The sequence below is a fragment of the Enoplosus armatus genome, chromosome 11 (assembly GCF_043641665.1).
Source record: "Enoplosus armatus isolate fEnoArm2 chromosome 11, fEnoArm2.hap1, whole genome shotgun sequence".
Classification (NCBI taxonomy): Eukaryota; Metazoa; Chordata; class Actinopteri; order Centrarchiformes; family Enoplosidae; genus Enoplosus; species Enoplosus armatus.
This window is the reverse complement of record NC_092190.1, coordinates 21,293,732-21,317,164: the sequence shown is the minus strand read 5'-3', so window position 1 is coordinate 21,317,164 and position 23,433 is coordinate 21,293,732. Positions and strand designations below refer to the sequence as shown.

At 41.1% G+C, this 23,433-nt stretch overlaps 1 protein-coding gene across 2 annotated transcripts in view; it reads right to left on the bottom strand.

Moving 5' to 3' along the window:
* gulp1a (GULP PTB domain containing engulfment adaptor 1a) overlaps nucleotides 1-23,433 on the bottom strand; it is a 65,875-nt gene that overhangs the window by 22,883 nt on the left and 19,559 nt on the right. For both annotated transcript variants that reach the window (XM_070914565.1, XM_070914566.1), the window contains exons 2-3: nucleotides 18,443-18,528; nucleotides 2,584-2,662 (exon numbers count right to left, since the gene is read on the bottom strand). In XM_070914565.1, coding sequence (XP_070770666.1) covers nucleotides 2,584-2,611 — 28 coding nt within the window. In that variant the 5' untranslated portion in view covers nucleotides 2,612-2,662; nucleotides 18,443-18,528. The remainder of the gene's footprint in view (nucleotides 1-2,583; nucleotides 2,663-18,442; nucleotides 18,529-23,433) is intronic.

Sequence of the window (23,433 nt, the reverse complement as noted above, 5' to 3'; positions counted from 1 at the left end):
GTGAAAGAAAATAATGAGTTACTATCCTGTAACATAAATAAATAAATCAACAAAAAATTGAAGGAAGCAATGTTAACAGCATCAACAACACAAGGCAAATATCCTCCATTAGACCTATTAAGAGTTCAGCAGAGACTGAATCATTTACTCGAATGTCAAATCACTGGCAAGTCAACCTTTGTTCAACCCACGTGGGAGTTTGTCAGCTGCAAATGAAATGTTGCACATCAGATGATATTTCCGATTGATGGGGACGTTTCATCCACACCTAAAGTCAAATCTGGGAAGGAACTGAAAAAGTCCAAATCATGGCATAATGAGACAAGAAACAATCAACCAGGCTATTCCAAAGCTACTCTAACATGGTTCAAAGTCCAACCCAGAGGAGCCAGTGCTCTATGCATCTTCTTATCTTCCTCATCATCGGGTTCTCAATAAGAACAGTTCAAGATACCGGCTCATGCAAGCCTCATAGAAAGGCCGTCTTTCAGACTTTTGGCATTAAAGACTTCAGGAAACATGAAACTTGGAATACTGAGGTCCATCGAGCATGCACATGAATGGTTCCAGATACTTTGTATATCATGGTTAAAGCTCTCCAATAAGAACGTTTTCTATTTCTGGGAGTTGGCAGCCTTTATTTTACTATCTGTTGTGGACCTTTCGGCACTGTTTGCCGCAGACCGACTGTAACAAGTGTTGCAGATATCAAATGTAGAGAGAAACACAAGGGTCAGGCGTCTGTTGGCGTTTAGATGCAACGGTGCACGGTGGAGGTCGGGAAACTGTTGTCCTGAGTGAAAAGGCTTTAACACGCTTTTATGGCAGATGTTGGAGTCGATGCGCCGTTTGCAGCTCCTCACAGTTACAAAGAAATGGACAGCGCATGCTAGCCCATTTGTTGAAGAAACTGTCAGCTGCCTGTCTTTCCTTTTTGCAGGGGCCCTCTTTATCGGTCTGCTGCCAAAGACAACTTTAAGATGGTTTCAGCTATAATTTACTTTTTCCAACATGTCCTCACAATGTAGGCACACAGGCACGTGCAAATGTAAAGAGTATCAGCTAAAGTTCACAGAAATAAAAGCCCCAGTTAGGGGCTGTGTTTCCATTTCATGCATTCAAATGAAAATGTAATGTGAGGTGAGGGAATATCTGCCCTCCCTGATCACCATCTTTTGCTCCTAAAATAGAGGACCTAATGGGAAAAAGTGAATTATAACACCCAAATATCATTAAGGCCCGGCGCACCACCTGGGCCCCAACACTTTCCCCAACGCTGTCCAAGGCTTCTCCAGGTCTGTTGATTCACACCAGAGGGAGTGGGACAGATGGTGGTAAACACATCAAGCTGTTTTGCAAACTGCAGCCGCACATATCCCATCCTCTGCATTTGGACAGGGTCACCTCAAGACCCTGTAGTGTTGCACAACCACCTCAACACTTACGCAAGTGCATGGCAGGATGTGTATGCTGTTCTGACTGCTGCCTGTTTAATTTCACTGTTGTCCTTCAATAGTTTTATGGAAATGAATCTTTTTATGCTTGGGCTGTTTTAATGCAACCAGTGTCGGTCAAACGGCCTTTGAAGTTGCACAGTAGATGATTTTTATCTAAAATATGTAATCACTTCATGAGCCAAAATAATGAAAATAAACATCACGCAGATTTTTTTTGTTTTGCTTTTGTTTTTCATTTGGAGCTTTCAAGTGTGAAGACTTTATAGTCCTGCCAAATGAATGAAGTGTATGGGGCTAAAGACTATTCCAGTCCTCGGGTTCAGACATGGCCCATTCATAAAACTGTTTTGGCACAGTGAATGCATTTCTAATGTCTGATATGTTCCTTTCCAAAACAAACTAACAAATCTTAATGAAGATACGAGAAAACCAGCACTGAGTGAGGGCTTCATCCAAATAAAGATCTTTAGGCTCCTTCATCTGTCTGCTGTGGCATGTACAGAAATTCAATTTAACTTATTTTTTGAGGTTTTTGAACAAACATGCTTGAAATATCTTAAAGGGGCACTCCAGTGACTTCCATAAGGTTGGCTCACAGATTCAAATAATCAAAACTGAAGCAGCAGAGGCAGATATAAGACATTATATAACTGTTTCCACTTTAACTCGTCTGTTTAATTGGTGGAGTGCTCCTTTAACCTCCTAAAACCCAAGCTCTATCTTAATTTCTCTTTGCTATTTGGGCTTATTGGGACCTGATAAGTATAAAAATTAAGCATCATCTGTTGACATGATGTGGTTCTGCATATGGGGACAATTTTGAATTTCCATATAAGCAGAATTAAGTATTATGGTATAACCCAAAATGTGATGTCAGGTGCCAGGTCTTAGGAGGTTAAAGTGTGCAGCGTCCCACTAACGCTTAGGTGACAGAACACACTATTGGAAAAGTGGAAAAAAGGTCCAGCAAAGAGCAGCCTGAGTGATACGATGACTTCATATCATTGATGTGTTTTAACTAATGAAAAGGTCTGAGAAGAGTGCTCCTCTGTCGGTCTGTACAGCCTGTGGCACCGCTGTAGCTAAAACAGGCTTGGGTAAATGGGCATGTGTTATTTCTGCTCACCTTTTTTCCTGTTGAAGGCGCGGTTCATAGTGGAAAATGTGCGTCTCCGAGGTCTCCAGAGTATGTGCCAATATTCCACCTGGGAAAGCAGCAGGGAGAAGTGAGTTAAAAATGGCTTTGACTTCAAGCCTTCACTAAAAGGCATTAAGTCTAAAAACATCCCCACCCTGTGAGAGTGAGGCAACGTTCAGCTGTCAGAATGTGCTCAAATGAAGGTCCAGTCTGCATTACAGGTGCTCACCACTGGGCCACATCATACTCATCATCTAATGTGGTGAAGTTGATAATAAGGGACTCACTGTCCTTACTGTACACGCAGAACATGTCTAAGAATGGTGATTTCTATCAAAGGAGGCACCAGTGCTGCACAGTAAAATGTAACATTGTTTACTATAATCCCCTGCTGCAGTCAGTGGCATTATTTTCTAATCTCTCCAACAGAACTAGGGCATATTTTTCTGTCAAAGCGCTACGTGTTCAGCTGCTTCGCCGATACACATTCAGCTACACACACATCCACGGGACACAGAACCTGAAACTACACCCATGAAGTTCAGTCATCACGAGAGACGACTAACGATCTTCAGTGGTAGTAACCATCCACAGATTTCTGTCAGTAATAAAATCATCATTAATATACATCATTATTTTACTGGTACTGACATAGTCTGGATAAAGTAAGAGATAAACATGGGCTGTGGTCTTCTTCCTGTAACTTCCTGTAGTCGAAGCAGTGCAGCCTGGAAACTGGAACAGTGCGTTGACACTGCGCCATATTACAGAAAAAGGCTATTTATTTTACAAATGCAAAACGTCCAGCGTGTCTAAAATCGGACACTTTGCTTTGACCGCTTTCAGACATTTGCATCAATTCCCCCATGAGAGCTCAGCAATCTAGAGGACTGCAAGGACAAACTGTCCAGGACTAGGTAGCTGTCAGCCTGCTCCACAATCAATATCCCCTTCTCTCTTACTGTGGGAACATATGCAAGGCCTGCCGCATAACAACCATTACAGTCCTTGCCTTTGCAAACAAATTATCTTGAGCCCAAGCAATTTAGAAAATGAATTGAATTTTTCCATATTTGGCATTTTCCATCTATCAAGGGAAGCCTGACCCAGTACACGCTCGTGGTGAATGGTAAATCCTGCTCATGCCTTGGAACCAAAGCTGCCAACACTCCTACGACACAGTGCTACAACTTTAGAAACAAGGTTTGAAGACTATGATAGCTCTCTAAATGGACATCCTTTGTGATCCATTGGATCTGGTTAGACACAAAAAAAATGGCAAAAGACTAAGTGAATATTCCTTTTCATTTAAAACATAACTTTTTAACAGTATACCAGCCTTCAATTGGTGTCGGTTAAAGATTAATTCCTCACAAAATGATGTGAAACTGAGAACCGTTCGAGTACATCAGGCTGTAAGTTGTAGAGTGAGAGATTACTGTAATTATGCATACCACAAAGGCATGGATTCGAGGTCTTCATGGGTCCACAATGTTGGACCTGATCTGAAATATAACTGCAGAAAACATACCCAAACTTTATGTGCATGAATTCATTAAAAAAAGAGAGAGAGAGAGGCCTGATCCAAAAGGGACCCCAAGGCCAGTCAGACCTGCTTCAAACACACCTAAGGATAATGAGACCTGATCCAAACAGCCAAACAGACCCAAATAGAGAGCTTTCTACACTCTCTCACCAAACTCTGAGGTGGTTTATGCTGTGAAGTGCCTTGCATGATGGTACAAACACCAATTATGAGTGTGACATAAAAGATACCATTCAGAAAAGCTTTTATGTCAGGCCTTGGGGCTGAGAAACAAGATAAAAAGTGAAGTATGTGAAAACAAATCGATCAGCGTAACATGGGAGGCTAATGGGACATTAGCTTTGTTTGAATAGCACTAAAGGTGCCACTGCAACAAGATGGAGTTATGCTAGTGAGTCCAGTATCTGTTCTGCTGCTCAGAGGAGCTGGTGACAAACAAACAAACAAACCATCCTTAAAAAAAAAAAAGACACCTCTATGACGAAGCGCCAATTATTTCTGAATTTTCATTTAAACGGGTTCTGCTATGAAAAGAAACTGTCTCCTTAAACGGAAAAATGAAAAGCCCTTAGCTGTAGACTGTACATAATGATAGACGGCATATAATAGAGAGGAAATGTAGTTTGCAGATACAAATACAATGTATGTGGGTTCTCACAGTAAGGGGATATTTTACTGCAACAGAGGCCCTGGAAAGGGCTGGAGAAATGTTAAATGGAACAAGCTTCAGGGTGGGGACTGGGACATTCCTCAGTCTGCCAAAACAGAATATCTTTGCAGCTGAAAAAGACAACTTGTGTTCCTTATTTACAGGTCTAACATGCTGCTGCTGGAAACACTGCACGGGCAGATGGGTAAGGACACTACAATTGTTTACATTTCACAGAAGGCAGGGAGGGAGGATTCTGCAGATCTCAGCACCAAACTCCTCTGCAGTATCTGGGCTGCCAAGACCTTGGCAGTGGTGGCCTTGGTGCTTAGCCTTAGCATTTCAGAGAACCAGCCTTTTGGATTTGAGTGCGCTGTTGCCTTCATCTTCAAAGCAAGCTAGATGTGTGTTTGCAGCAAAAGTGCACTGCATGAAGAAAATACAGTGTCCCTTTAATGGTTTCTGGTATTTTGGATAGTGTCATAATTTTTTTTTCATAAAATAAAGCGTCAGTGAGGATCTTTTGTGGCAGGGAGAATGGAGGGGATTTGGACTGCCTCTCTTCATTTCCATCATGAACATTAAAAACATATTTTTAACCAGACGCAGCACTCAGGAGGTGTGGTACACCTGAGAAATGTAGCTAAAATAGACCTTTAAAAATTCAAATAAATTCCACCTGGAGTGGTTTCAAACAGGACAGTGGAGCCTGTTTGACAGCTGACATTCTCAGAGTCAAATGGGTGACAACAAACAATGGATCGGAAATTGATCAGGCTTTTTATATCAGATGCTAAATCATTAAAAAATGGCTTAATTGGCCTCAGTCCCAATCATGTGGATTGGTCTAGGACATCTCTAAAAGTCACCAATAAGAGCTTCAAGCTCTTAAAGCAAAGCCTGGTCTCATTTTGTCAACCACTGCAGAACGGTCGCAGCCTGGCTGCCCCTCTGTTTGTTGGTGACATGCTGTGGTGTAATGCCTCGCCTGACACCTGACTGTGATGTCACTCATTTTGATTGACAGCCGCAGTGTTCGGCCTGTTTTAATAGCTTCCTGTCGGGTGATTCAGCAGCACCCCCTTGGGAGAACTGCCGACCCCAGGACACACACACACACACACACACACACACACACACACACACACACAGACTTAACATTGAGCTGCAAACTTCCCTCAGTCTCCCTGCAATGTTTACCAGCTGCAGTGGTTAGGTCTGCTCAATTCTTCACCAGAGGAGAGTGTGTGTATACGAGCACACATGCAAGAACACACACATCTAAAGCACACATCCATACCTGGCTAACAATATACTGACTGACCATCACATTTATGCTCCATATCCAACATTATTAACCCTAGTAACAAAAGAAAATGAGCATACAAACCACAATTAAATGGTTAGTTACAGTTACACTAAGAACACACTGTCTGAAAAAACACTTTTGCACATAACATTCAGGTATATAACCCCTTACACACACACACACACACACACACACAACACGTAGTCTGAATTGTGTTACTGAACTTTTGGTCACACAGTGGAAAACATGAGTCAGCATTTCACTTACTTAGACTATTATCCTCCAAACGCACAGCAAAAAGCATGTCCAGACTCTAACAATTCACCTTCAGTGACTCAAACATTTGGAATTTGGCTTGGGAAAGACTCTTTCTGGAAATGAGCGCAACCTACTTTGACCCTGTGGAGTCCTCTCTCAAGCCCAAATAACAATCTAAAGATGAAAATGAATCCAAATACAGATGTTTTAAAAAAGGTAATGTTTAAAAAGGCTCATTTTAAAAAAAGAAAGAAAGGAAGAAACCAAAGTTAAAGTCGCATTTATAAATGCCTTTCAGCCAGTCACTAATCTGACCCATATGCACCAAAAAGGCAGCAGGCTTTTAACATGGAATAGAAGCAGAGCATGCACTGTGGTCCCAACACAATGCCTCAGAAAAGAAAATCAACAAAGATCCTTTGTTTGCTTCACTTTGCTCTCACCCCGGCTCTGGAATCTTGCTGGCTAAGCGCAGCACATAAGACGTCGCAACTACAATCTGTTTACGAATTTAGTCCCAGAATTCCTCAGTTGACTCAACCGGGGTGTCTTGGTGTCTAATCTAAAAGCCAGGCTTGCTCTCTCGCAGCCTGGCACTTCAACTCCTGTGGATCAAATGCAGCACGCTGACATACTTTATCAAGGAAAAGCATCGCAGCTACCCTTTACAGGGAGAAGAAGAAAAAAAAAAGAAAAGATCTATGGGGAGAAACATGCAAACAACAGAGCTGAGATAAAAGCTACTTACTTGCCTTCAAACTGGGGAGGAATAGTGAAGAGGAAGTTCCAGCAGATCTTAATAGTTTTCAGCTGTGGGCCAGATGGTGGTACACTAAGGACTGCAGTAAGGAGAGATGATGGGGTTTGCAAACTCAACAAGAAGCTTTTGCCTAGACACATGATACTTGACATTCAAACCCAACTTCCTCCGCCCACAGTTTGTCCAAAAAGGATTCTTTTGGAGTTTTGCATGTGCAAAAAAGAGACCCCTTTCGACGGGAACTGTTTCGCTGAGATGACCTATAAAAGCCAACATGCAAGAGGTTGCAGTCTTACCCTTCTGCTGCAGTATGTGATTCATCATCACACTGTGTTCACTGGCAACAGCCTTAGGTCAACACTTTGGCATCAATCAAAACAGCAGTATGGCCAAACATTAAGTAGTAAAAGTCACAACACCTCTCCGACACTAAACCCTAAAAGCCTGGCTGTGAGATTATGTCAACTTAATAATACCCTTTCCTTTTACACCGCACTCCAGAAACATTTAAGACCCAAAAGTGTGTATCTCAGGAGCTGAAATTGTGTTACTTCATCCACTTTAAAATCTGACACTCGATTGTCCTTTTTATCACATAGAGATGAACTGTCTGGGACACTCTCAGAGTGAGGAGCAGGGGGCAGGGGGATCACAAAAAGCTCAATGTTGCATCTGACTAACACCTGAAAGTGCAGCTCAATTACTCTGGTTATTGAGAGCACGGCAAAGAGTTTTTACTAAAACCTCCCGCAAATGATGTCGCCCTGGGGGTCTAATCAGGAAACTGTCTGTCTGACGCTGCATCCTTCACAGCATTTTGATTGTCTCAAAGAAAGTACAACTACTTAAAGACAGGCATCTGACTAGTTTTTGAAGAATCAAAAAGAATTTTAGAAAAGAGTGTATGACAATACAGAAGAACACATTCGAGGTAAAGGTGGATGGAAGGGAAGTTAATATAAACTCTAATATACAGATGGGTCACATGTCTCCATAAAAAATGTGGGAGATGCACAGCTGTCTGTGGTCAAGGGCTAAAGTGGAATTTTAAATATTGGGCTTTAGCTGCTTTCACAACAATGGAGACATTCATCCACATATAATGAGCGTACTTTGGACCCAGAAGACTTCATGTCTGTATTAGCCCTGATGTGAATGCATAAGTGCAGAGTGTGTTGTGTGTTTTGCACATTGGCTTCAAAGAGCCGCCGTGAAATGTTGTATATGTGGCATGTAGCAACTCTTCGGAGAAACTATGTTTGGGAAAGACAAAAACAGCCAATTTACAAAGGTCATCCAAATCAATGGGAGGCATTTGGTGTTCTTTTAAATGGTGTCTGGTTAGAGATTCAGCTTGGTCAGGGCCGTGGGTGGCGGTGTGTTTTTGCTGGCCAGCAGACCTTTGATTTCTGCCTGAGAGAGCATTTAAAACAGGGAGGGTCTCAGGATTTGAGGCTGCGCTGTTCACACTTTATTTTTCTAGGGTTTTTCTTTGCGCGGCCCTGTATCATTTCATGTTTGCGTCTTGTATGAACAGCTGTGGTGGGGTAAGGGAAGTGGCCGGCCCAGACACTTTCCTGGAAAGTGGGGCCCTTTATGCTACGCAGACACAGAGAAAACAGGGTAAAAAAAAAAAAAAAAAAGACAAAGTGGAAAAATTGAAGCTATAATTGATGATATCCGGAACACTTTTCTTTTTCAATTGTGTATAAACAGTGTCTAAATGTATGGCTGCCTGAAGGTGGTGCATGAAGAGTGTCAAAGATATGATTACACAGCAATGCATATCATTCAGCAGCAAAGAAGCACGGCAGACAAAACTCAAATGCATCTAGGTCAACAGTTGAAAACAATATCAGTGAGTCCTCTGTTCAGTTTAGTAACTAGGCATTTCTTGTTCAGTAGGAAAATGCACAAGGTGAAACATCCAGTTGGACAATATAGTAAACAATGTATAACAGAAGATTTAAAGCATCTTCATCTCGTCACCAACTGTTTCAGCGCTAATGTTTACAGTCCTTATGGTTTACAGACTTTCACAAGTTCAGAGTCCAATTATTTCCCTCCTCGCCTGGGATGTCTGTGTTTGTGGGAGTGGGGAGTGGGTGGAGAAGCGGGAATGTGCATCTCAATGAGAAGCATCTCAGCGGATTTTCATTGAGATGTGCAGCCTCCACATGATTTGTGTTTCATCTAAGCAGTAATGCAAAGTAGCAATGTGTGATACCGGCCATGTATTTTGTGTTGGCGTGGCTAGTGAATGTTGCCTGCACCAAAAATTATGACGACTATAGCTAAGTGTGAAAGCAATCATTTCCACCCACTACTACTGTCCACTGAACAATCTCAACTTCATTAACACAAGCAAATGTTGAGTTGAAATGATTCATATCCAACATGCCCTTGAAGCTCAATTTAAAGCTCAATATAGCTGGCAGGAAATGAGTTTAAATAAAATCAAATTGGCCAAAAGCATAAAACCTGCAGTTCTTAAAATGATTATTTGTTTTAGTTTGAGCTTAAGTGTATGAAAACAGATTTGAGAGCTTCACAAGCACTGTCCTCGTACATGAATCAATGTCAACACAGGCTGTATATCTTTGTAAAAAGTCAGCGTCAAAAAAGCGCTGTAATCCCTGGACACGGCAGGATTTGTAAGTAACTGCCAATCGCATGCAACATAAACACAGAGTAGTGTACTGAAGATAAGAGCAAACAAGATTGTTAGCCCCATGGGCTCTGTGAGGCCGCTAATGTCAACATGCTAACACGCCCACAAGGACAATGTTAATGCACTTATGTTTAATAGGTGTAATTTTTACCATGGCCTTAATTTAGTGTGATAGCATAACAGTTTCTAATTGGCACTAATCACAAAGTACAGCTGAGGCTGATGGGAATCACATTGGTTTTGCAGGTATTCGCTCATTAAACAAGGTATTATTCAAAATGTGACCTGATGGTGGCGCTAGAGGGGAACATGAACATCTGTCCAAATTCTAAGTCAATCCGTCCAATAGTTGCATAGTAAGGCATTGCTATGAATACCCATGACTATTACTTCAGACTTGATTAATCAATTATCGAAATAGTTGCTCATTAATTTTTTGGTTGATTGACGGATCATTTGATCAACTAATCATTCCTAAAACTAATTTCTTTCCAATTCTATTTCGGCATTTTCCAATGTGTTTGTCCATTTCACGCCAACTGTGCAGGACACAAAGGGGGGCCTCAACAAAAAGCAGGAAGCAACAGCCTGACTGGATCTGTTCATAAACTAATAAATAGGCAGACAGGCAAACAATGTCAAGAAGTCACATGATGTCTCGTGAGGTGTGCACATCTGGCAACCACCACAGCTGAGGAGCAGTCTATAGACTAACACTGACACCCCTACAGTATGTGCTCTCAGCCGATAGTAAACTCTGTCTTAAGCAGTTAGTTGTTGGTAGGCAATGACAAACCACAACGTGCATAAACATTCTTTTAAAAAAAGGAACACATCACACTGAAATCAATCTGTCTGCAAACTGTACAACAGGAAAACTCAATAGGTCATGAACTGAACTTTTTTGCTGAATCTACACCGGGAAGCTAATTAAAAGAGACAAGCCCTGCAATATCATGAAGTACAAGGTGAAAGCAGGGAAGTGTCTACTGCTAATGTTCCCCTCGCCACTGATAGCTCAAAAGGTCATGTTATGCCTGCTGCCATGCTACTATATGATACTGATATGAAAACTTTTTCACTTTTTTTTGGTTTTCGTTCAACTGTTTCGTAATTTACCTTTAGTCTTATCTGCAGCATGAATCTGGAAAAGACTAATTCCACAGTGACATCAGGCACAATAGATCCCAAGGGCACTGAATCTGAGAACTGAAGTGAAGTGAGAAGTGCAGGTACTCACTTTGGTTCTGAGCTGATCTATTCTGTATCATCAGTAACAGAGGTGTGACACCTGAAACAGATTTACCTGCCTTTTAACCATCGATCGGAATATCTCAAAACTTGAGCTAGTAAATGTATTCGGTGCAGTTCATTTTGCTCCCGTAAACTCAATTCTCATCAACCTTGTTTCGAGCCACAGCAGGCAGCTGTTTTCAGCCTACAAGCTCTGATAGACCCGCCATACACCACCTGCTCAGCACCAAACAGCAGGCAGACAAAGTCAGCCACTAGCTGGTGAACACGGTCGCCATAACAACTGTATAGAGGTGATAATAAGGTGCAATGTTGTGTTTTTAGCTTTCTACACTGACCCCCAAGTGGCAAAAAACAACAACAATTAATGCAGCTATAAATGTTCATTCATTATCCTGTACATTATCCACTCTTGTGTTATTTCAGTGAATCTTCCTGATATTTTTTTATGTCTCAGGACGTCAGCATCCACTATCATATTTCTGTTATTTTCTGAGACCAAATGTACACTCACGCCTTTATATATTTGGGGTTTCAGAGAAGACACAGCCATTTGAATCCCTGATGCGTTAATACCACTAATAATACCACTCTAATGCTTACAGCTCTTCATGTCTATGGCTCTTTGTTAACATGTGTTAACCTGTCAAATTGCTGTGAACCACCGTGTCTGTTAGTTGTAGCTCAACAGATCTCACATCATGGATCCCATATTACTGCTGCTCTACTCTATAGACATGATATTCCTACCAGAAATGCAGTTGCACTATTTCAGTGTTCAGTTACAACAAAAACAAACGGTTATGTTCTTCCTTTCTCTCACTAAGTTTATCACAGCCTTGGGAAACATTACAGCAGTGTCCAGGTTTCACTTGGCACTCGTCCTACAAGTAGGAATACAAGCATGTTTTTGTAGTCGCAGAGATCCTCAATGCAGTGTTTTTCCTTGAATTCTAATCCACCAGATACATTGAGGTCTTCTGAATTCACATCTTTTCTTCAAATCCTCCCACATTTCAAGTGAATAGAAGAAAAACTTGGAGGCGTATCAGATGGTTCATGGCCTCTGCAGTTTGTGCTTGCCGGCTGAGTCCGTCTGTTCATATGGAGCTATAAGGCAGCAATGTGACAGCACGAGTCAAACATCAGGATGAGCTTAGAGGCTAACAAATCTACTCTGAACATATTCTCTAACTTTTCAAATACCAATGCTTTGTGATGTTTCCTTCTCCGAGAAATCTTCTTTGGCCACGTATGTATGATACCCACAGGGTCTGAGTGCATTTCGCAAAGAGTTTCATTTTGTAGTTTGGCCAACTGACAGAATTAACATGAATTAGCTACAACTGAAAAAATCTGCAGGCAACAGTGGACATATCAGCATTTCAGCAAACTGATGGCTACCAGTTAAAATGAGAGTGACACATATTGTTTCCGAGGTATTTGCACTAGACACATCTGTATTTTGAGTAACAAAGGAATGTGAATGGGAGGAAAATATTCTTTTTGACTTGACCAAAATGTGTGTGTAAAGTAGATTTGCTTCAGTAATTCACAGATCAGAAACCTATCATCATGGTGTGAAAAGCAAACCTGTACTTTGGACATTTATACAATAACTGTAATAACAGGTGTCGTCTCAGACCATTGTTCTGGGTCTGAGAAGCTTCACTACTCCAACAATGTGGAAGTGAACCGCAACCGTCAAATCCTGCATTGTATGCCTTTAATGACAGTCAGCGTAATATACTGAAGGCCAACAGAGAACTGAAATTGTTACGAGTGTTGACCTTCTCCTTTTAAGATGATTAGCTTATCTTTTAAAACGGTGATACAACGATGCTTCATCCCTCCAGGTTTTGTCAAAATCAGACCAGTGGTGACTCAAGACGAACAGCCAAGGTCCACATTTTGTCTCACAGTATGTGTATATATAGTGCATGCAGACGCAGACACAGCGTAGACTCACGCTTACACATAGGACTCCATCCTCAGTGCATTTTCAAATTCCTTTGAATCAAAGTTCAACGGGAAGTAAATACTATATTCAGAAGCTTTATATGAAATTTTATGAGTGGGGAGCAGCAGAAGTCATGGAAAATGATTTGGCCCTCAATCATTTACGCTTTTCTGTGCGAGATATGATACAATGCGACCATACTCCATCCTACGAGCTGTTGCGAGGTTAATGAATTGAAAAATCTCTTTATTGGATCGCTGCTTTCTCTACCTGAATCATCCACGGGCGAGACCCAGGAGTGTCTATCTGAGCTGTACTCAGGGGGCACAGCAGAACATCTGGCTTATTACATTAAATGACTAGTATTATCATTCAATGTTCCTGTTATGCAGTATCACAATGAAAACATTGTTGATGTGCTTCTTGAGGATGGAAGGTTATGGAGAGAGGGAACAGGGAGCAGTGAACACAACTTTAGTGAAACCAAATTAGCAGTTAGCAGTGGTTCAGCTGTACACTGAGCTTTGATACAACCTGCTCCGCGTGAGATTAAGTTTGCAAAAGTCAAAACATTATGACATTTATGGACGTTGCTTGCAGATACAGTAGGTGGTAAGTCAGTTTAGACACAGATCTCTGGCAATATGCCACTTTTGCCTCAAATGTGTGTGAATGCAGCTCCCCCCCGATATTCCCCAGTAACTGATAGATCTCTTCAGGATATGTGATGCAAGGCCTGAAACATTTCAAAGACAGCAGCACTTTAGTGTATCCTTCAGATGGTTTTCCAGATGGGAGGGATCAGGAGGGGTAAGAATAGCTTTTGAATGGTGTGTATGAAATGTGTTTCTGACTCTGACATGTTTACCCCTTTGGGATATCTATGTAAGAACTGACGGTAGACTCACTTGTTTTCAAGTACTTAGTCATTTCTATGGTAGTTATTACGAGCATGCATTGCACCACAGGCTCTTTGTGTAGGGTGCTTATGAAATAGCACCAGCTAGTAGTCAGTTTTGGAACAGCCATATAGGCCAAGTGTTGGAGTAAATCTCATTTAATCCAGCTTTGACAAAACACAGACGAGTGCCAGATTTGGCATCTTTTCACGGTGTTAGGAGAGTGGGCAAAAGTGGTGCAACCTTGCACCCATTAGCCAAGGGAAAGTCCCCCGTAGCAAGCATTTCCATTTAGTATATTCTTTTATTTTACATACTTGTGAGGTAAATAACCCCAATGAACTGTGCTGAAAGTTGTGCTAAAAATAGACCTAGTTGGACCAGAGAGTGAAGCTATGGGAGCTTCTCCTTTGAGCGTACGTGGCCACTAAAGTGTACGACACTCTGAGCTGCAAACTGAAATCATGACTCGCTGTAGTTCTTCTTGATAGTGGTCATTAGGGATTCAATCTGTGACACAGCTACATCTCCATAACTTGATGAAGAAAAGTAACTACAGGCTGAAGAATCCTTTTCCCAAAACTGATTTTCAGAATGAAAAACACACATATACGTAATGAGTGAAGTTGATTTGTCATGCTTCTAATCACATTCACAGGCTGAAATGGCCTCACGATGCTCGAATTATGAAAAAAGAAAAATGTCCCCCAAGAATCCAGACAATCTGCCACCAAAACCTAATTAAGATAAGTACCTAAATCAAGAAAAAAAAGCTATTGAGAAAAAGAGGAGCACAACTTAGAAAGGCTTCAAAAAGAGAAATCCCATTACAATTACTGCAAGCACGTGGTGTGGTTTCCACTTTCAGAGCATCCCCAGCCTAATAAACAGATTATCAACTGTAATGCCACACCTTAATTTTACTTGGCAATTACATGTGGATGAATGAGTTATTCCCTTTCATTTTTAACAATGAATCTACCAAGATGCTAAACTCAGTCCTATTGCACATGTCATGATAGCTGCATTATATTTGCAAAGCCTAAAACTGAACTATTTGTTGTTGAACAACAGCTGGGCACAGTGGAGTCTTGTCGTCACACCGATGTTGCCAGGTTTGGTACCGTTGTGCCTGTGCAGGGACCAAAACCTTTCCTCATTGATGTATCTGACAAAAGTATTGGGCGGACTGGATTGAATTCCCCCTAAAAAACACAAACTGTACATTTACATTTCTGTTTATGTATGGGTTGTGTAAATGAGTCAGCTTGAGAGGCGTTAGTGGGTGTATTTCTGAACTTTGGACAGAGCAAAGTTAGGTGCCCCCCCTCCCCCCTCCCGGTTCCAGTCGTCATGCTATGGTAAGCTAACCACATACTGACTCCAGCTCTGTACTTAAACAGACATGAGATTGATATTGATCTTCTCATCTCACTCCTCTCAAAGCAATTAAGCACAATTCCAAAAAGTGAATCATCCCTTTTACAAATATTACTGCCACGACTGAGCAGGTAGTATAGGAGTAACTGATTATCTGAATGGTTTAATTACAAAATGCTAACATATCAGTCTTAGCCTGGTCAAATATTGAAGATTCTACCCTGAAAAACTGAAGCAAATATGAAACTTGCAACTTCAGCAACAACCAACAATGTTCTTAACTTTCATGTCAGCAGTTAACATGAAAGAATGCCATTTTATAAAATAGTGCATCACTGACTTCAGTACAAGACTCATGATTAGTGTCAGAGTAGTTCTTGTAGATGAAGCTCGGATGGAGAAGTCTGGCTCTTGACTGAACTATCTGAATTTCTGGGGAGAGGGGAAACCGCTGACCGAACACAGCATATCTGCAGGGGCATGGAAGCTTTGGAAGTGTTTGGATAAAGATTGTACAGATCTGTCCGGGGCCATCATATAAAGCCACGATGAATAGATGCTTACGCTGCATCCCAGACAGCAACACGTATCCCCACTGCCTTCTCCAAACCAACACTTATTTCTAACTTATTTCCTTCTTTAAACTCTCTAGAATACACCCTTTGTGCCTCTCCACGACTCTTCAAATAAACTAGGTTTCAAGTTGTAAACAAGGTCATTTGTAATGGAAAAAAAGAAGAAAATCTTAGTATCAGTAAGACAGAAAGCAATACTGTGTAGTACAATACACAATAGCAGGTACCCATTACATTTACAATTGCCTGAGGACTGCGGAAACGTTTCATGGGGAATAAAAATGCTGCTTTAACTGGTGTGACACTCTCATAAATCTTAAAGAAGGATTTCAATGGCCCATTTATGGCCCAAATCTACCTCAATAATTTACTTCCAATCTACTCTCCTGTTCCTGCATGATAAGGCATTCCCAAGCTCCGACGTAAAATCTGGCCAAAGTCATTTCTACAAGGCCATATTTTACTGTCAGCGACTGTTTTACATGAGCCGACTACACTGGAGAGCCTGGCAAGCTCTATTATAAAACTATGTACATATATATATATATATATATATATATAGAAAGACTTCAGGTCATGTTTACTCCCTCTGACACTTCAAATATACAAGGAGTACATAAGATGCAGACAAGCCACTCGATACAAGCCAAAAGGTCCACAGAAGCTCAGCTGGGACTTACATGATAAAAGACCTCCTGCCACCATACAAAGTGTCCTCTTTTAAATGGTAAGCAAGGTGTTGATACAGAGGCACACCACTCATGTGAAGTCTAGCCAAACCCCCCTCCCCTCAAAAAATATTTAAAAAAAAAAAACCTTTGATCACATTTTCTACCACAGTGCCATTCTCAATGCAAGAAAACATCAAAGCTTTAACTTCATGGCATGCAGGTCTCCTTTTCTCTGCCTCTGTATCCCTCTGTCCTCACCGGGCCTCTGAAATAAAGCCTCACATTGAAGAAGACACGCAGCACGATGTCGTTTGGACTCCTAACCTGACGGAAACATGAACTCTATGAACCGGGTAAGAGTAAGGAAGCTTGGCTGTAAAAAGGTCTGCAATGTTTTCCTTTTCATCACTTATTTACTCGTCTAATCATTGATCTTTAGAGAAGACACGGCCAGAATATGAAAGTTAAACGAAGATGCAGCATTTGAAGTGACACAACATAATATTTTGCTTGCACACTTGCATCTGCACAAGCAAGCTGGATACAATTTAACATTACTATTGTATATTGTATATTATAGCTTTTAGGGCAGTGGTTCCCAAAGTTGGTGCATTATGGACAGGCCAATGGTGCCACAACGTTTGGTATTTTTTTTAAACAATTTTTTTACTGTACATTTTGAATTGACATTTCACCAGAAATCATCAGAAAAGAAAGGTTACATATTCATGAACTACGTTATAATATAACATTTTCAGACATATATAATATGAAAGAAATTAGCAATAAACGCTGTAACCACCCTATTAAAAACTAAATATGCAGTTATGCCGCAGCTTTAACTGGTGACAACAGCTCATGGTTGCCGGTTGTCATAGTAACACAATGCATTGTTTGACGTACAAGTTTTCCAGGCGCACAGCAATCATTACATGATCGTGATTATTTGAGCTGACCGCGATCATTTTGCATAATCACTCCGTTCCACAATCAAGAGAAGGTTTGCAGTTGAAGATTATTTATTATTGTTTACATGTTTAGTGTTTAGTCACATTAGCTTCTACTCTTAAGATATTATGTTTAATCCAGGTCGACACTGAATGATTAGCAAGTACCAAACATGAGCCGACGAGTGAAAGCTGCTCGTGACTTTAGGTGAACAGGGGAAGCTAGTTTTCAATCACCGCAATGCCTCATCTGCGGGGAAAAGCTGGTGAAGCAGTGATGACGCCGTTTAAGCTCAAGAGACATCTCTAAACTCGTCTTTAGGCCGCAAAGATATTGAATATTTCAAGCGAGTAAGATAGGAAAATGAAAAAGGAGATCAAAGGAAATACATTTAATCAATTAGCATACGTTGTATAGTTTTTATTCATTGTTTATTTGAAATTCAATATTTATCTGCACAGTAACATAAAACAGCTGACTCTTTCTTAGCTTTAGATTTAGAAGAGGCCTCATAGTGACAGTAGTTCATGTACAGTGTGTGGCACATGTGTGAAAACAACATCACTATGAGGTTTCGTGGCAAAACAAACCACGGGCATAAAAGTGTTTATTTCATGCTGTGATATTTACCAGCACTGTATGAACTGGAATGATGCTCTTATAAGTAGAGAGTAGAAAGAAGACGGCATCAAGTCACCTGACTCCTGTCTGCCTTACATCACAAAGCAAAGGGACCTTGGCAGGAACACACACAGCTGAATGTGGTGTCAGAGCTGAATGTGGGAGTGCTACCATACGCCACTGGTTGTCTTTTGTTCCCTTAATCACACAGAAAAGCACTGATCAGAGCACTTGGAGGATCCTGGCTGATGGGGACTTGGAGTACAAATATATAATGGTAATGGTATATAATGACAACTTCACAGACAGCTGTGGAGTGCATCAGGTAGCAGCTATGGAGCCTTACTTTTACTGTGGGCCGTTGATGTTCAGGTTTCTTTGTTGTGCCTCACTCATCTAAAGGCGGATGGGTGCTCATTAGTGCAGCATCTTCTGTGGGCAGAGAGAGAAAAAAAAACACTTAAGGAATAAGCTTTCAGAGTCCACTCTCTGTAGTGATTTCATTGAGCTATCAAATACAATCCATGCAGTTATCCATTTGGTGGGACAAAGTTCGTCTCTAGATTGAAAGAAATAACCAAGTGTCTTTTTGTGTCTGCACCATCAAAGTGGAAGGAGGCTACGCCTAAACTCACAAAGCCATACACCTCCCCTGTCAATCCTGTCAACACCATAGGCTGAATGTAAAGATGGACAACGTGACAGCTCCCCAAAAGTGAAGCCAAAACATCTCGATCGCCCCCTGGTGGCTGGCTGCAGTATAGGCCATAAGCCCCACCCACTTCATGTTAGTGGATGGGACATGGGCCAAAACTAAAAAGTACACGTCAAATACATTTTTCCCAAAGATGGTTTCTGTCATTTCAGGTAGTTCTCATCACAGTGGTACGTTTGGTTTTAATTAGTTATTTGATGCTATAAAAACAGGGTGAGACGTCATGATTGACAGCAGTGATTGACTGTGGTGTGGGCGGGTCCTCGATACCGCTGCCTCGCTTGTCGGTCACCACTGCACAGACTCTGGCTCCAAATGACGTCACCAGCGCAAGATGGCTGCGGCCGTATCCGGCAGAGTTTGGCTTCATTTCTGAAGTGGAGACGCGTCGTCCATCTTTATATACTGTCTACTGTCAACACCCTTAAAGAGTATATAAGGGTATGCATCAGTCAGCACAAAGTATAAATGAACGCTGGGGACAAAAAAACTAAATAAAAGAAATATAAAAAAAAGACAACGAGAGAATATCTTCAGCCACAGTTATTATTGATGGCTGAGGTGCTGACACACATGAAAAATGTTTAAGCACCATAAGCTGTGCCTTCTGTCCAGTCCTATATATCAGTTTTTGTTCATATGAGCTATTGAATTTACAGCCCTGTGTCAGCTATGGAGATCTGAGAGCTGTCAGTGTTTATTAATATTTACAGAAAGCAAACACATAGATCAATCACTCTCAAAAACGCAATGTTGGAAAAAAAAATGAAATTAAATGCTTCTCTGGCAAATCAATGAAATCTTGAACCATTCAGTCCTGTTCATCTCTCTCTCTCTCTCTCTCTCTCTCTCTCTCTCTCTCCTTCAGTCCCTCAAGTTTCTCTCCATGTGACTCCTTTTTGCATTTTAGAAGTGAGAAGTTCAAATTAGTACTTTAATAAAGGACACACTTCTTTCAAGATTAAAGTGGTTTTACTCACTTGATAAATGAGGGCCAAAGTTTTCTATTACGTGTTACCCTGTAGTATTGCACAGCTATCATGAAAGTGCCTGAGGATTATGTGCAAAAGGACATTCAGAGAGAGATGCAAAGGGCAAAGAGTGTGCAGAAATGTGGAAGGTCTTTAATAAGAGCTGAGTGAGGACTGTATGCAAGTATACTGCAGAAGATCATTCCAAGCACACACACACACATTTAGCGAGACATTTTGAAATGTGAGGCATTGCAGACAATGCAAATGATAATACACGCAAAGCTGCCAGTGTTAAAATAGCAACCAAGTCAAATACATCAGCAAATATCTGACATCCACAGTGAAACGCTGCAGATGTCCAGCGTAAGTCCAACAATCGCATAGAAAAGGAGAAGGGGATTTATAAAAAAAGATAGAGTTGAGTAACTCTGTTTGATTCAGATCTAAAAGACGGAACCTACTTTTATTTATTCTTGAGAATAAATATCCTCCAAAGCTCAAATCCTTTCCCTCCCGATAATATAATTTCCATCTCAGCAAAAACAAAGCTGACATGATCAAATTTCTCTACCTCCAGCTGAGGAAGAACGCAGACTGGATTTTCTTCCGTTTCTGTCTCATGGTATATATTATGATGAATAATGTAGGAGAGTACATAAATAACAACTGTTACTTTAATCTCCCCTCAAGCAAAGAGTTTAGGTAGAAAGCCTGAGAAAACAGGTGTTTAGGATGCTGCGCACATTGTGAAACATAATTCTATTACATGGTTAAATAGTTAACAATTGAATTATTGAAATGAGAAGTGGTATGAATGTCATGGAAGTAAACAGTTAGGCAATCAACCCTCCTGTAAAAGGCTTCAGTTTGTGCTGCATGACTCGTCCCTTAATAACTGCACACTGGAGAAGCATGTGAAAGAAAATGGCAGCGGATCACAGCACCATTCGGTTGAAATTAATTTACCCAGTTCCTTCTCATTAGTGGAAGCCAATCACCCAAAAATCCTAATTAAGATACACTGGTAATGAGAAGCCTGAAGTCTGGAGGACAGGGGTGTCTGGAGGACAGGGGTGGGTTACTCGTTATGAAGGAGGGGGGTCTACTGGATTCATCTTCTCAGGGAACTTCTGACTGCCCGACAGCGAAGAATCAGCATTTTTACTCAAGTAGACTTAAAACTTAAAATGGTTATGACATGGATTTGTTTCATCACTGGAGTAATATGCAGTTGCATCAGTGTGGGGCCGTTCAAGTAAACAGAAAATATTAAAATGGCCGAATAACAGCATTAGATGACACATGGTGCAACGTAATGTTACCACAACAGCAGCGGTGTGGAAATTACTTTGAACATGAGGGCGATGAAAAAACATGCAGAAAATCAATTTCAAGTGACGACTGCGAACAGAAACATCCTAACAAAAAGCAAACGGGACTCAGATGACGGCTGCGCCCGGCCAAAGCATGGATTCCTCCAGAGAACAAGCTGCAGCTAAAAAACCTCACCCACCTTATGCACGTTATGCAAATCAAATGATCAAAAAAAGAAAATTGGATTATAATCCAACAAAAGAATTACAATAGGTCTAATACTAATGTAGCAAATCCAATATAAGACATCTAATAAAGTCCATGAAATATGTCCAGTGCAGGAAGTGATGAAATGAGTCCAATCGCACACTGAAATCAGTTCTTCACATGGCTCCAGGTCCAGAGAGGAGGGGTGGGGTTAGGAGGAAGTATCGGTGCATGGAGCGGTTGTGGAGAATGTGTTTTTTAAATGGATGAAGTCATGGTGGGCAGCACCTTCCACCATACACCCCCATTTAATATTCCTCATTAAAAATAAAAGTTTTCAAAAGATCTTGAACCTTTTTCTTCCCTCTGGGCTCTAAAGCATGACTTTCCCTGATAACAAAACACCATCACGTGGGCAGCAGCTCAGATCCAGGGCAAAACATGCTGGAAGTGCTAGATAAGAGACAGGGGACATAGAGATAACACCAGACTGGCTCCGACCCGTCTTACTTCCTGAGGGGCAGGACTCTGCCTGCACTGGGCAGACGTCAGGTTCTGTGTACACGAGGTACAAGCTGGCATCTTAAAACCGGCAGTGTCCTGACCTACACACAGGAACCACAGATAGGCAAAATGCTTCAGCTTTGGAACTTTGGAGAAAATAGGTTGCTCAAAATAACAAGCAGGGACTTTGTGACTCCTAGGCTTTCTAAATAGCTCATCCTTCATGGTGGGATTGCAGCATTAAATGACAATGGGAAAAGATTATGTATGTGTGCTTTAGATAACACCAGTGTGAACTGTGTATATCAAGAGCAGCCCTCCAGGAGTATTGCACTGGACATTTCAACCTAATAATTATTTGAATTTGAAAACTTTTATCACTTATTATCACTTATAATGGAAAAGTCTTTTTTCTGTTCCTAGAAATTGGGCGATCACTCACGTTGGTTACTTTTTTCACTCGCTTTACGGCTGACATTTGGCAATGCAGTGACTCTACTGGATGCAACAATCAGACATATCTATGAAAGGTGAAAACACCTCAAAGGACAACAACTCAACAGCCATGAGTGAAAAAGGTCAAGGTTATTTCGATGAATGACATTTTAATAGAATTCTTCTGTTCTGGAGCTTTCAAACATGGAGTCCTTAAAGTGCTCAGAAAAAAAGAAAGAGATCTCCATCTGCTGAAGAAGGCCAAGTGATATGACTGAAAGTTTAAGAACAGCTACTAAATGGACCTTGTGGTGACATTGTTGTCTCAAATGGTGTTTCCAAGATTTTTGAGTCTCAGCTTTGATGTGGACGAGAAGTCTTTAAAATGCACAGAAAATATGGACATTTGAACAAACTCCATCTGCTGAGGAAAATCACGATATAATGGAAAGCTCCAGAACTGCTGCTAAATGGACCAAGTGATATATTCCATACATTGTAAAATCATCTCTTTCACATGTACAGTAATCTGCATATGATACCAACATGCACACATGCACCCAGATGTTCATGAGTGACCGCATGTGTTCACAGACGACATGAATCCATATCCAATATGCGGTCTGCGAGGAGACTCATGCATCACAAACACACCGTAGATGTTGACTGGCACTTTTTTTTTATATCACTGTGTTGTGGTTTAAAATATTTATTTGTTGACTTTTCTTATTTGTCCGCCTCGACAGATCCCAGCAATAAAGTTGTTGAGTAAAATGTTCCCAGAAAGACGGCAAAAACCGTAAAAAATGAGATCCAGGAGTGAAGAAACTATTTATTCATCACCTGGGCGGCAGCTGGAGCTGAGAGGCAGGCGCCCTTCAGTGTATAAGAACACAGGGAGGAGAAAATTGAGTTGGACATCTAATGAATATAACAAGGTCTGAATAAGTCCATTGAAAAGCTGAGAAATATATTATATATAGCAAATACTGTTTATGCTCATGTCATATACTGCGTCTCAGAAGACTAGAAACCTTGGCAGCAATACACACACACACACACACACACACACACACACACACACACACACACACTAAACAGAACTTTGATGCAGCAAAACCCGTCTGCATCTCCTTTGGTGTGCTTTAGAAGAAAAGGGAACTGAGAGCAGATGTAATGTACAACCTG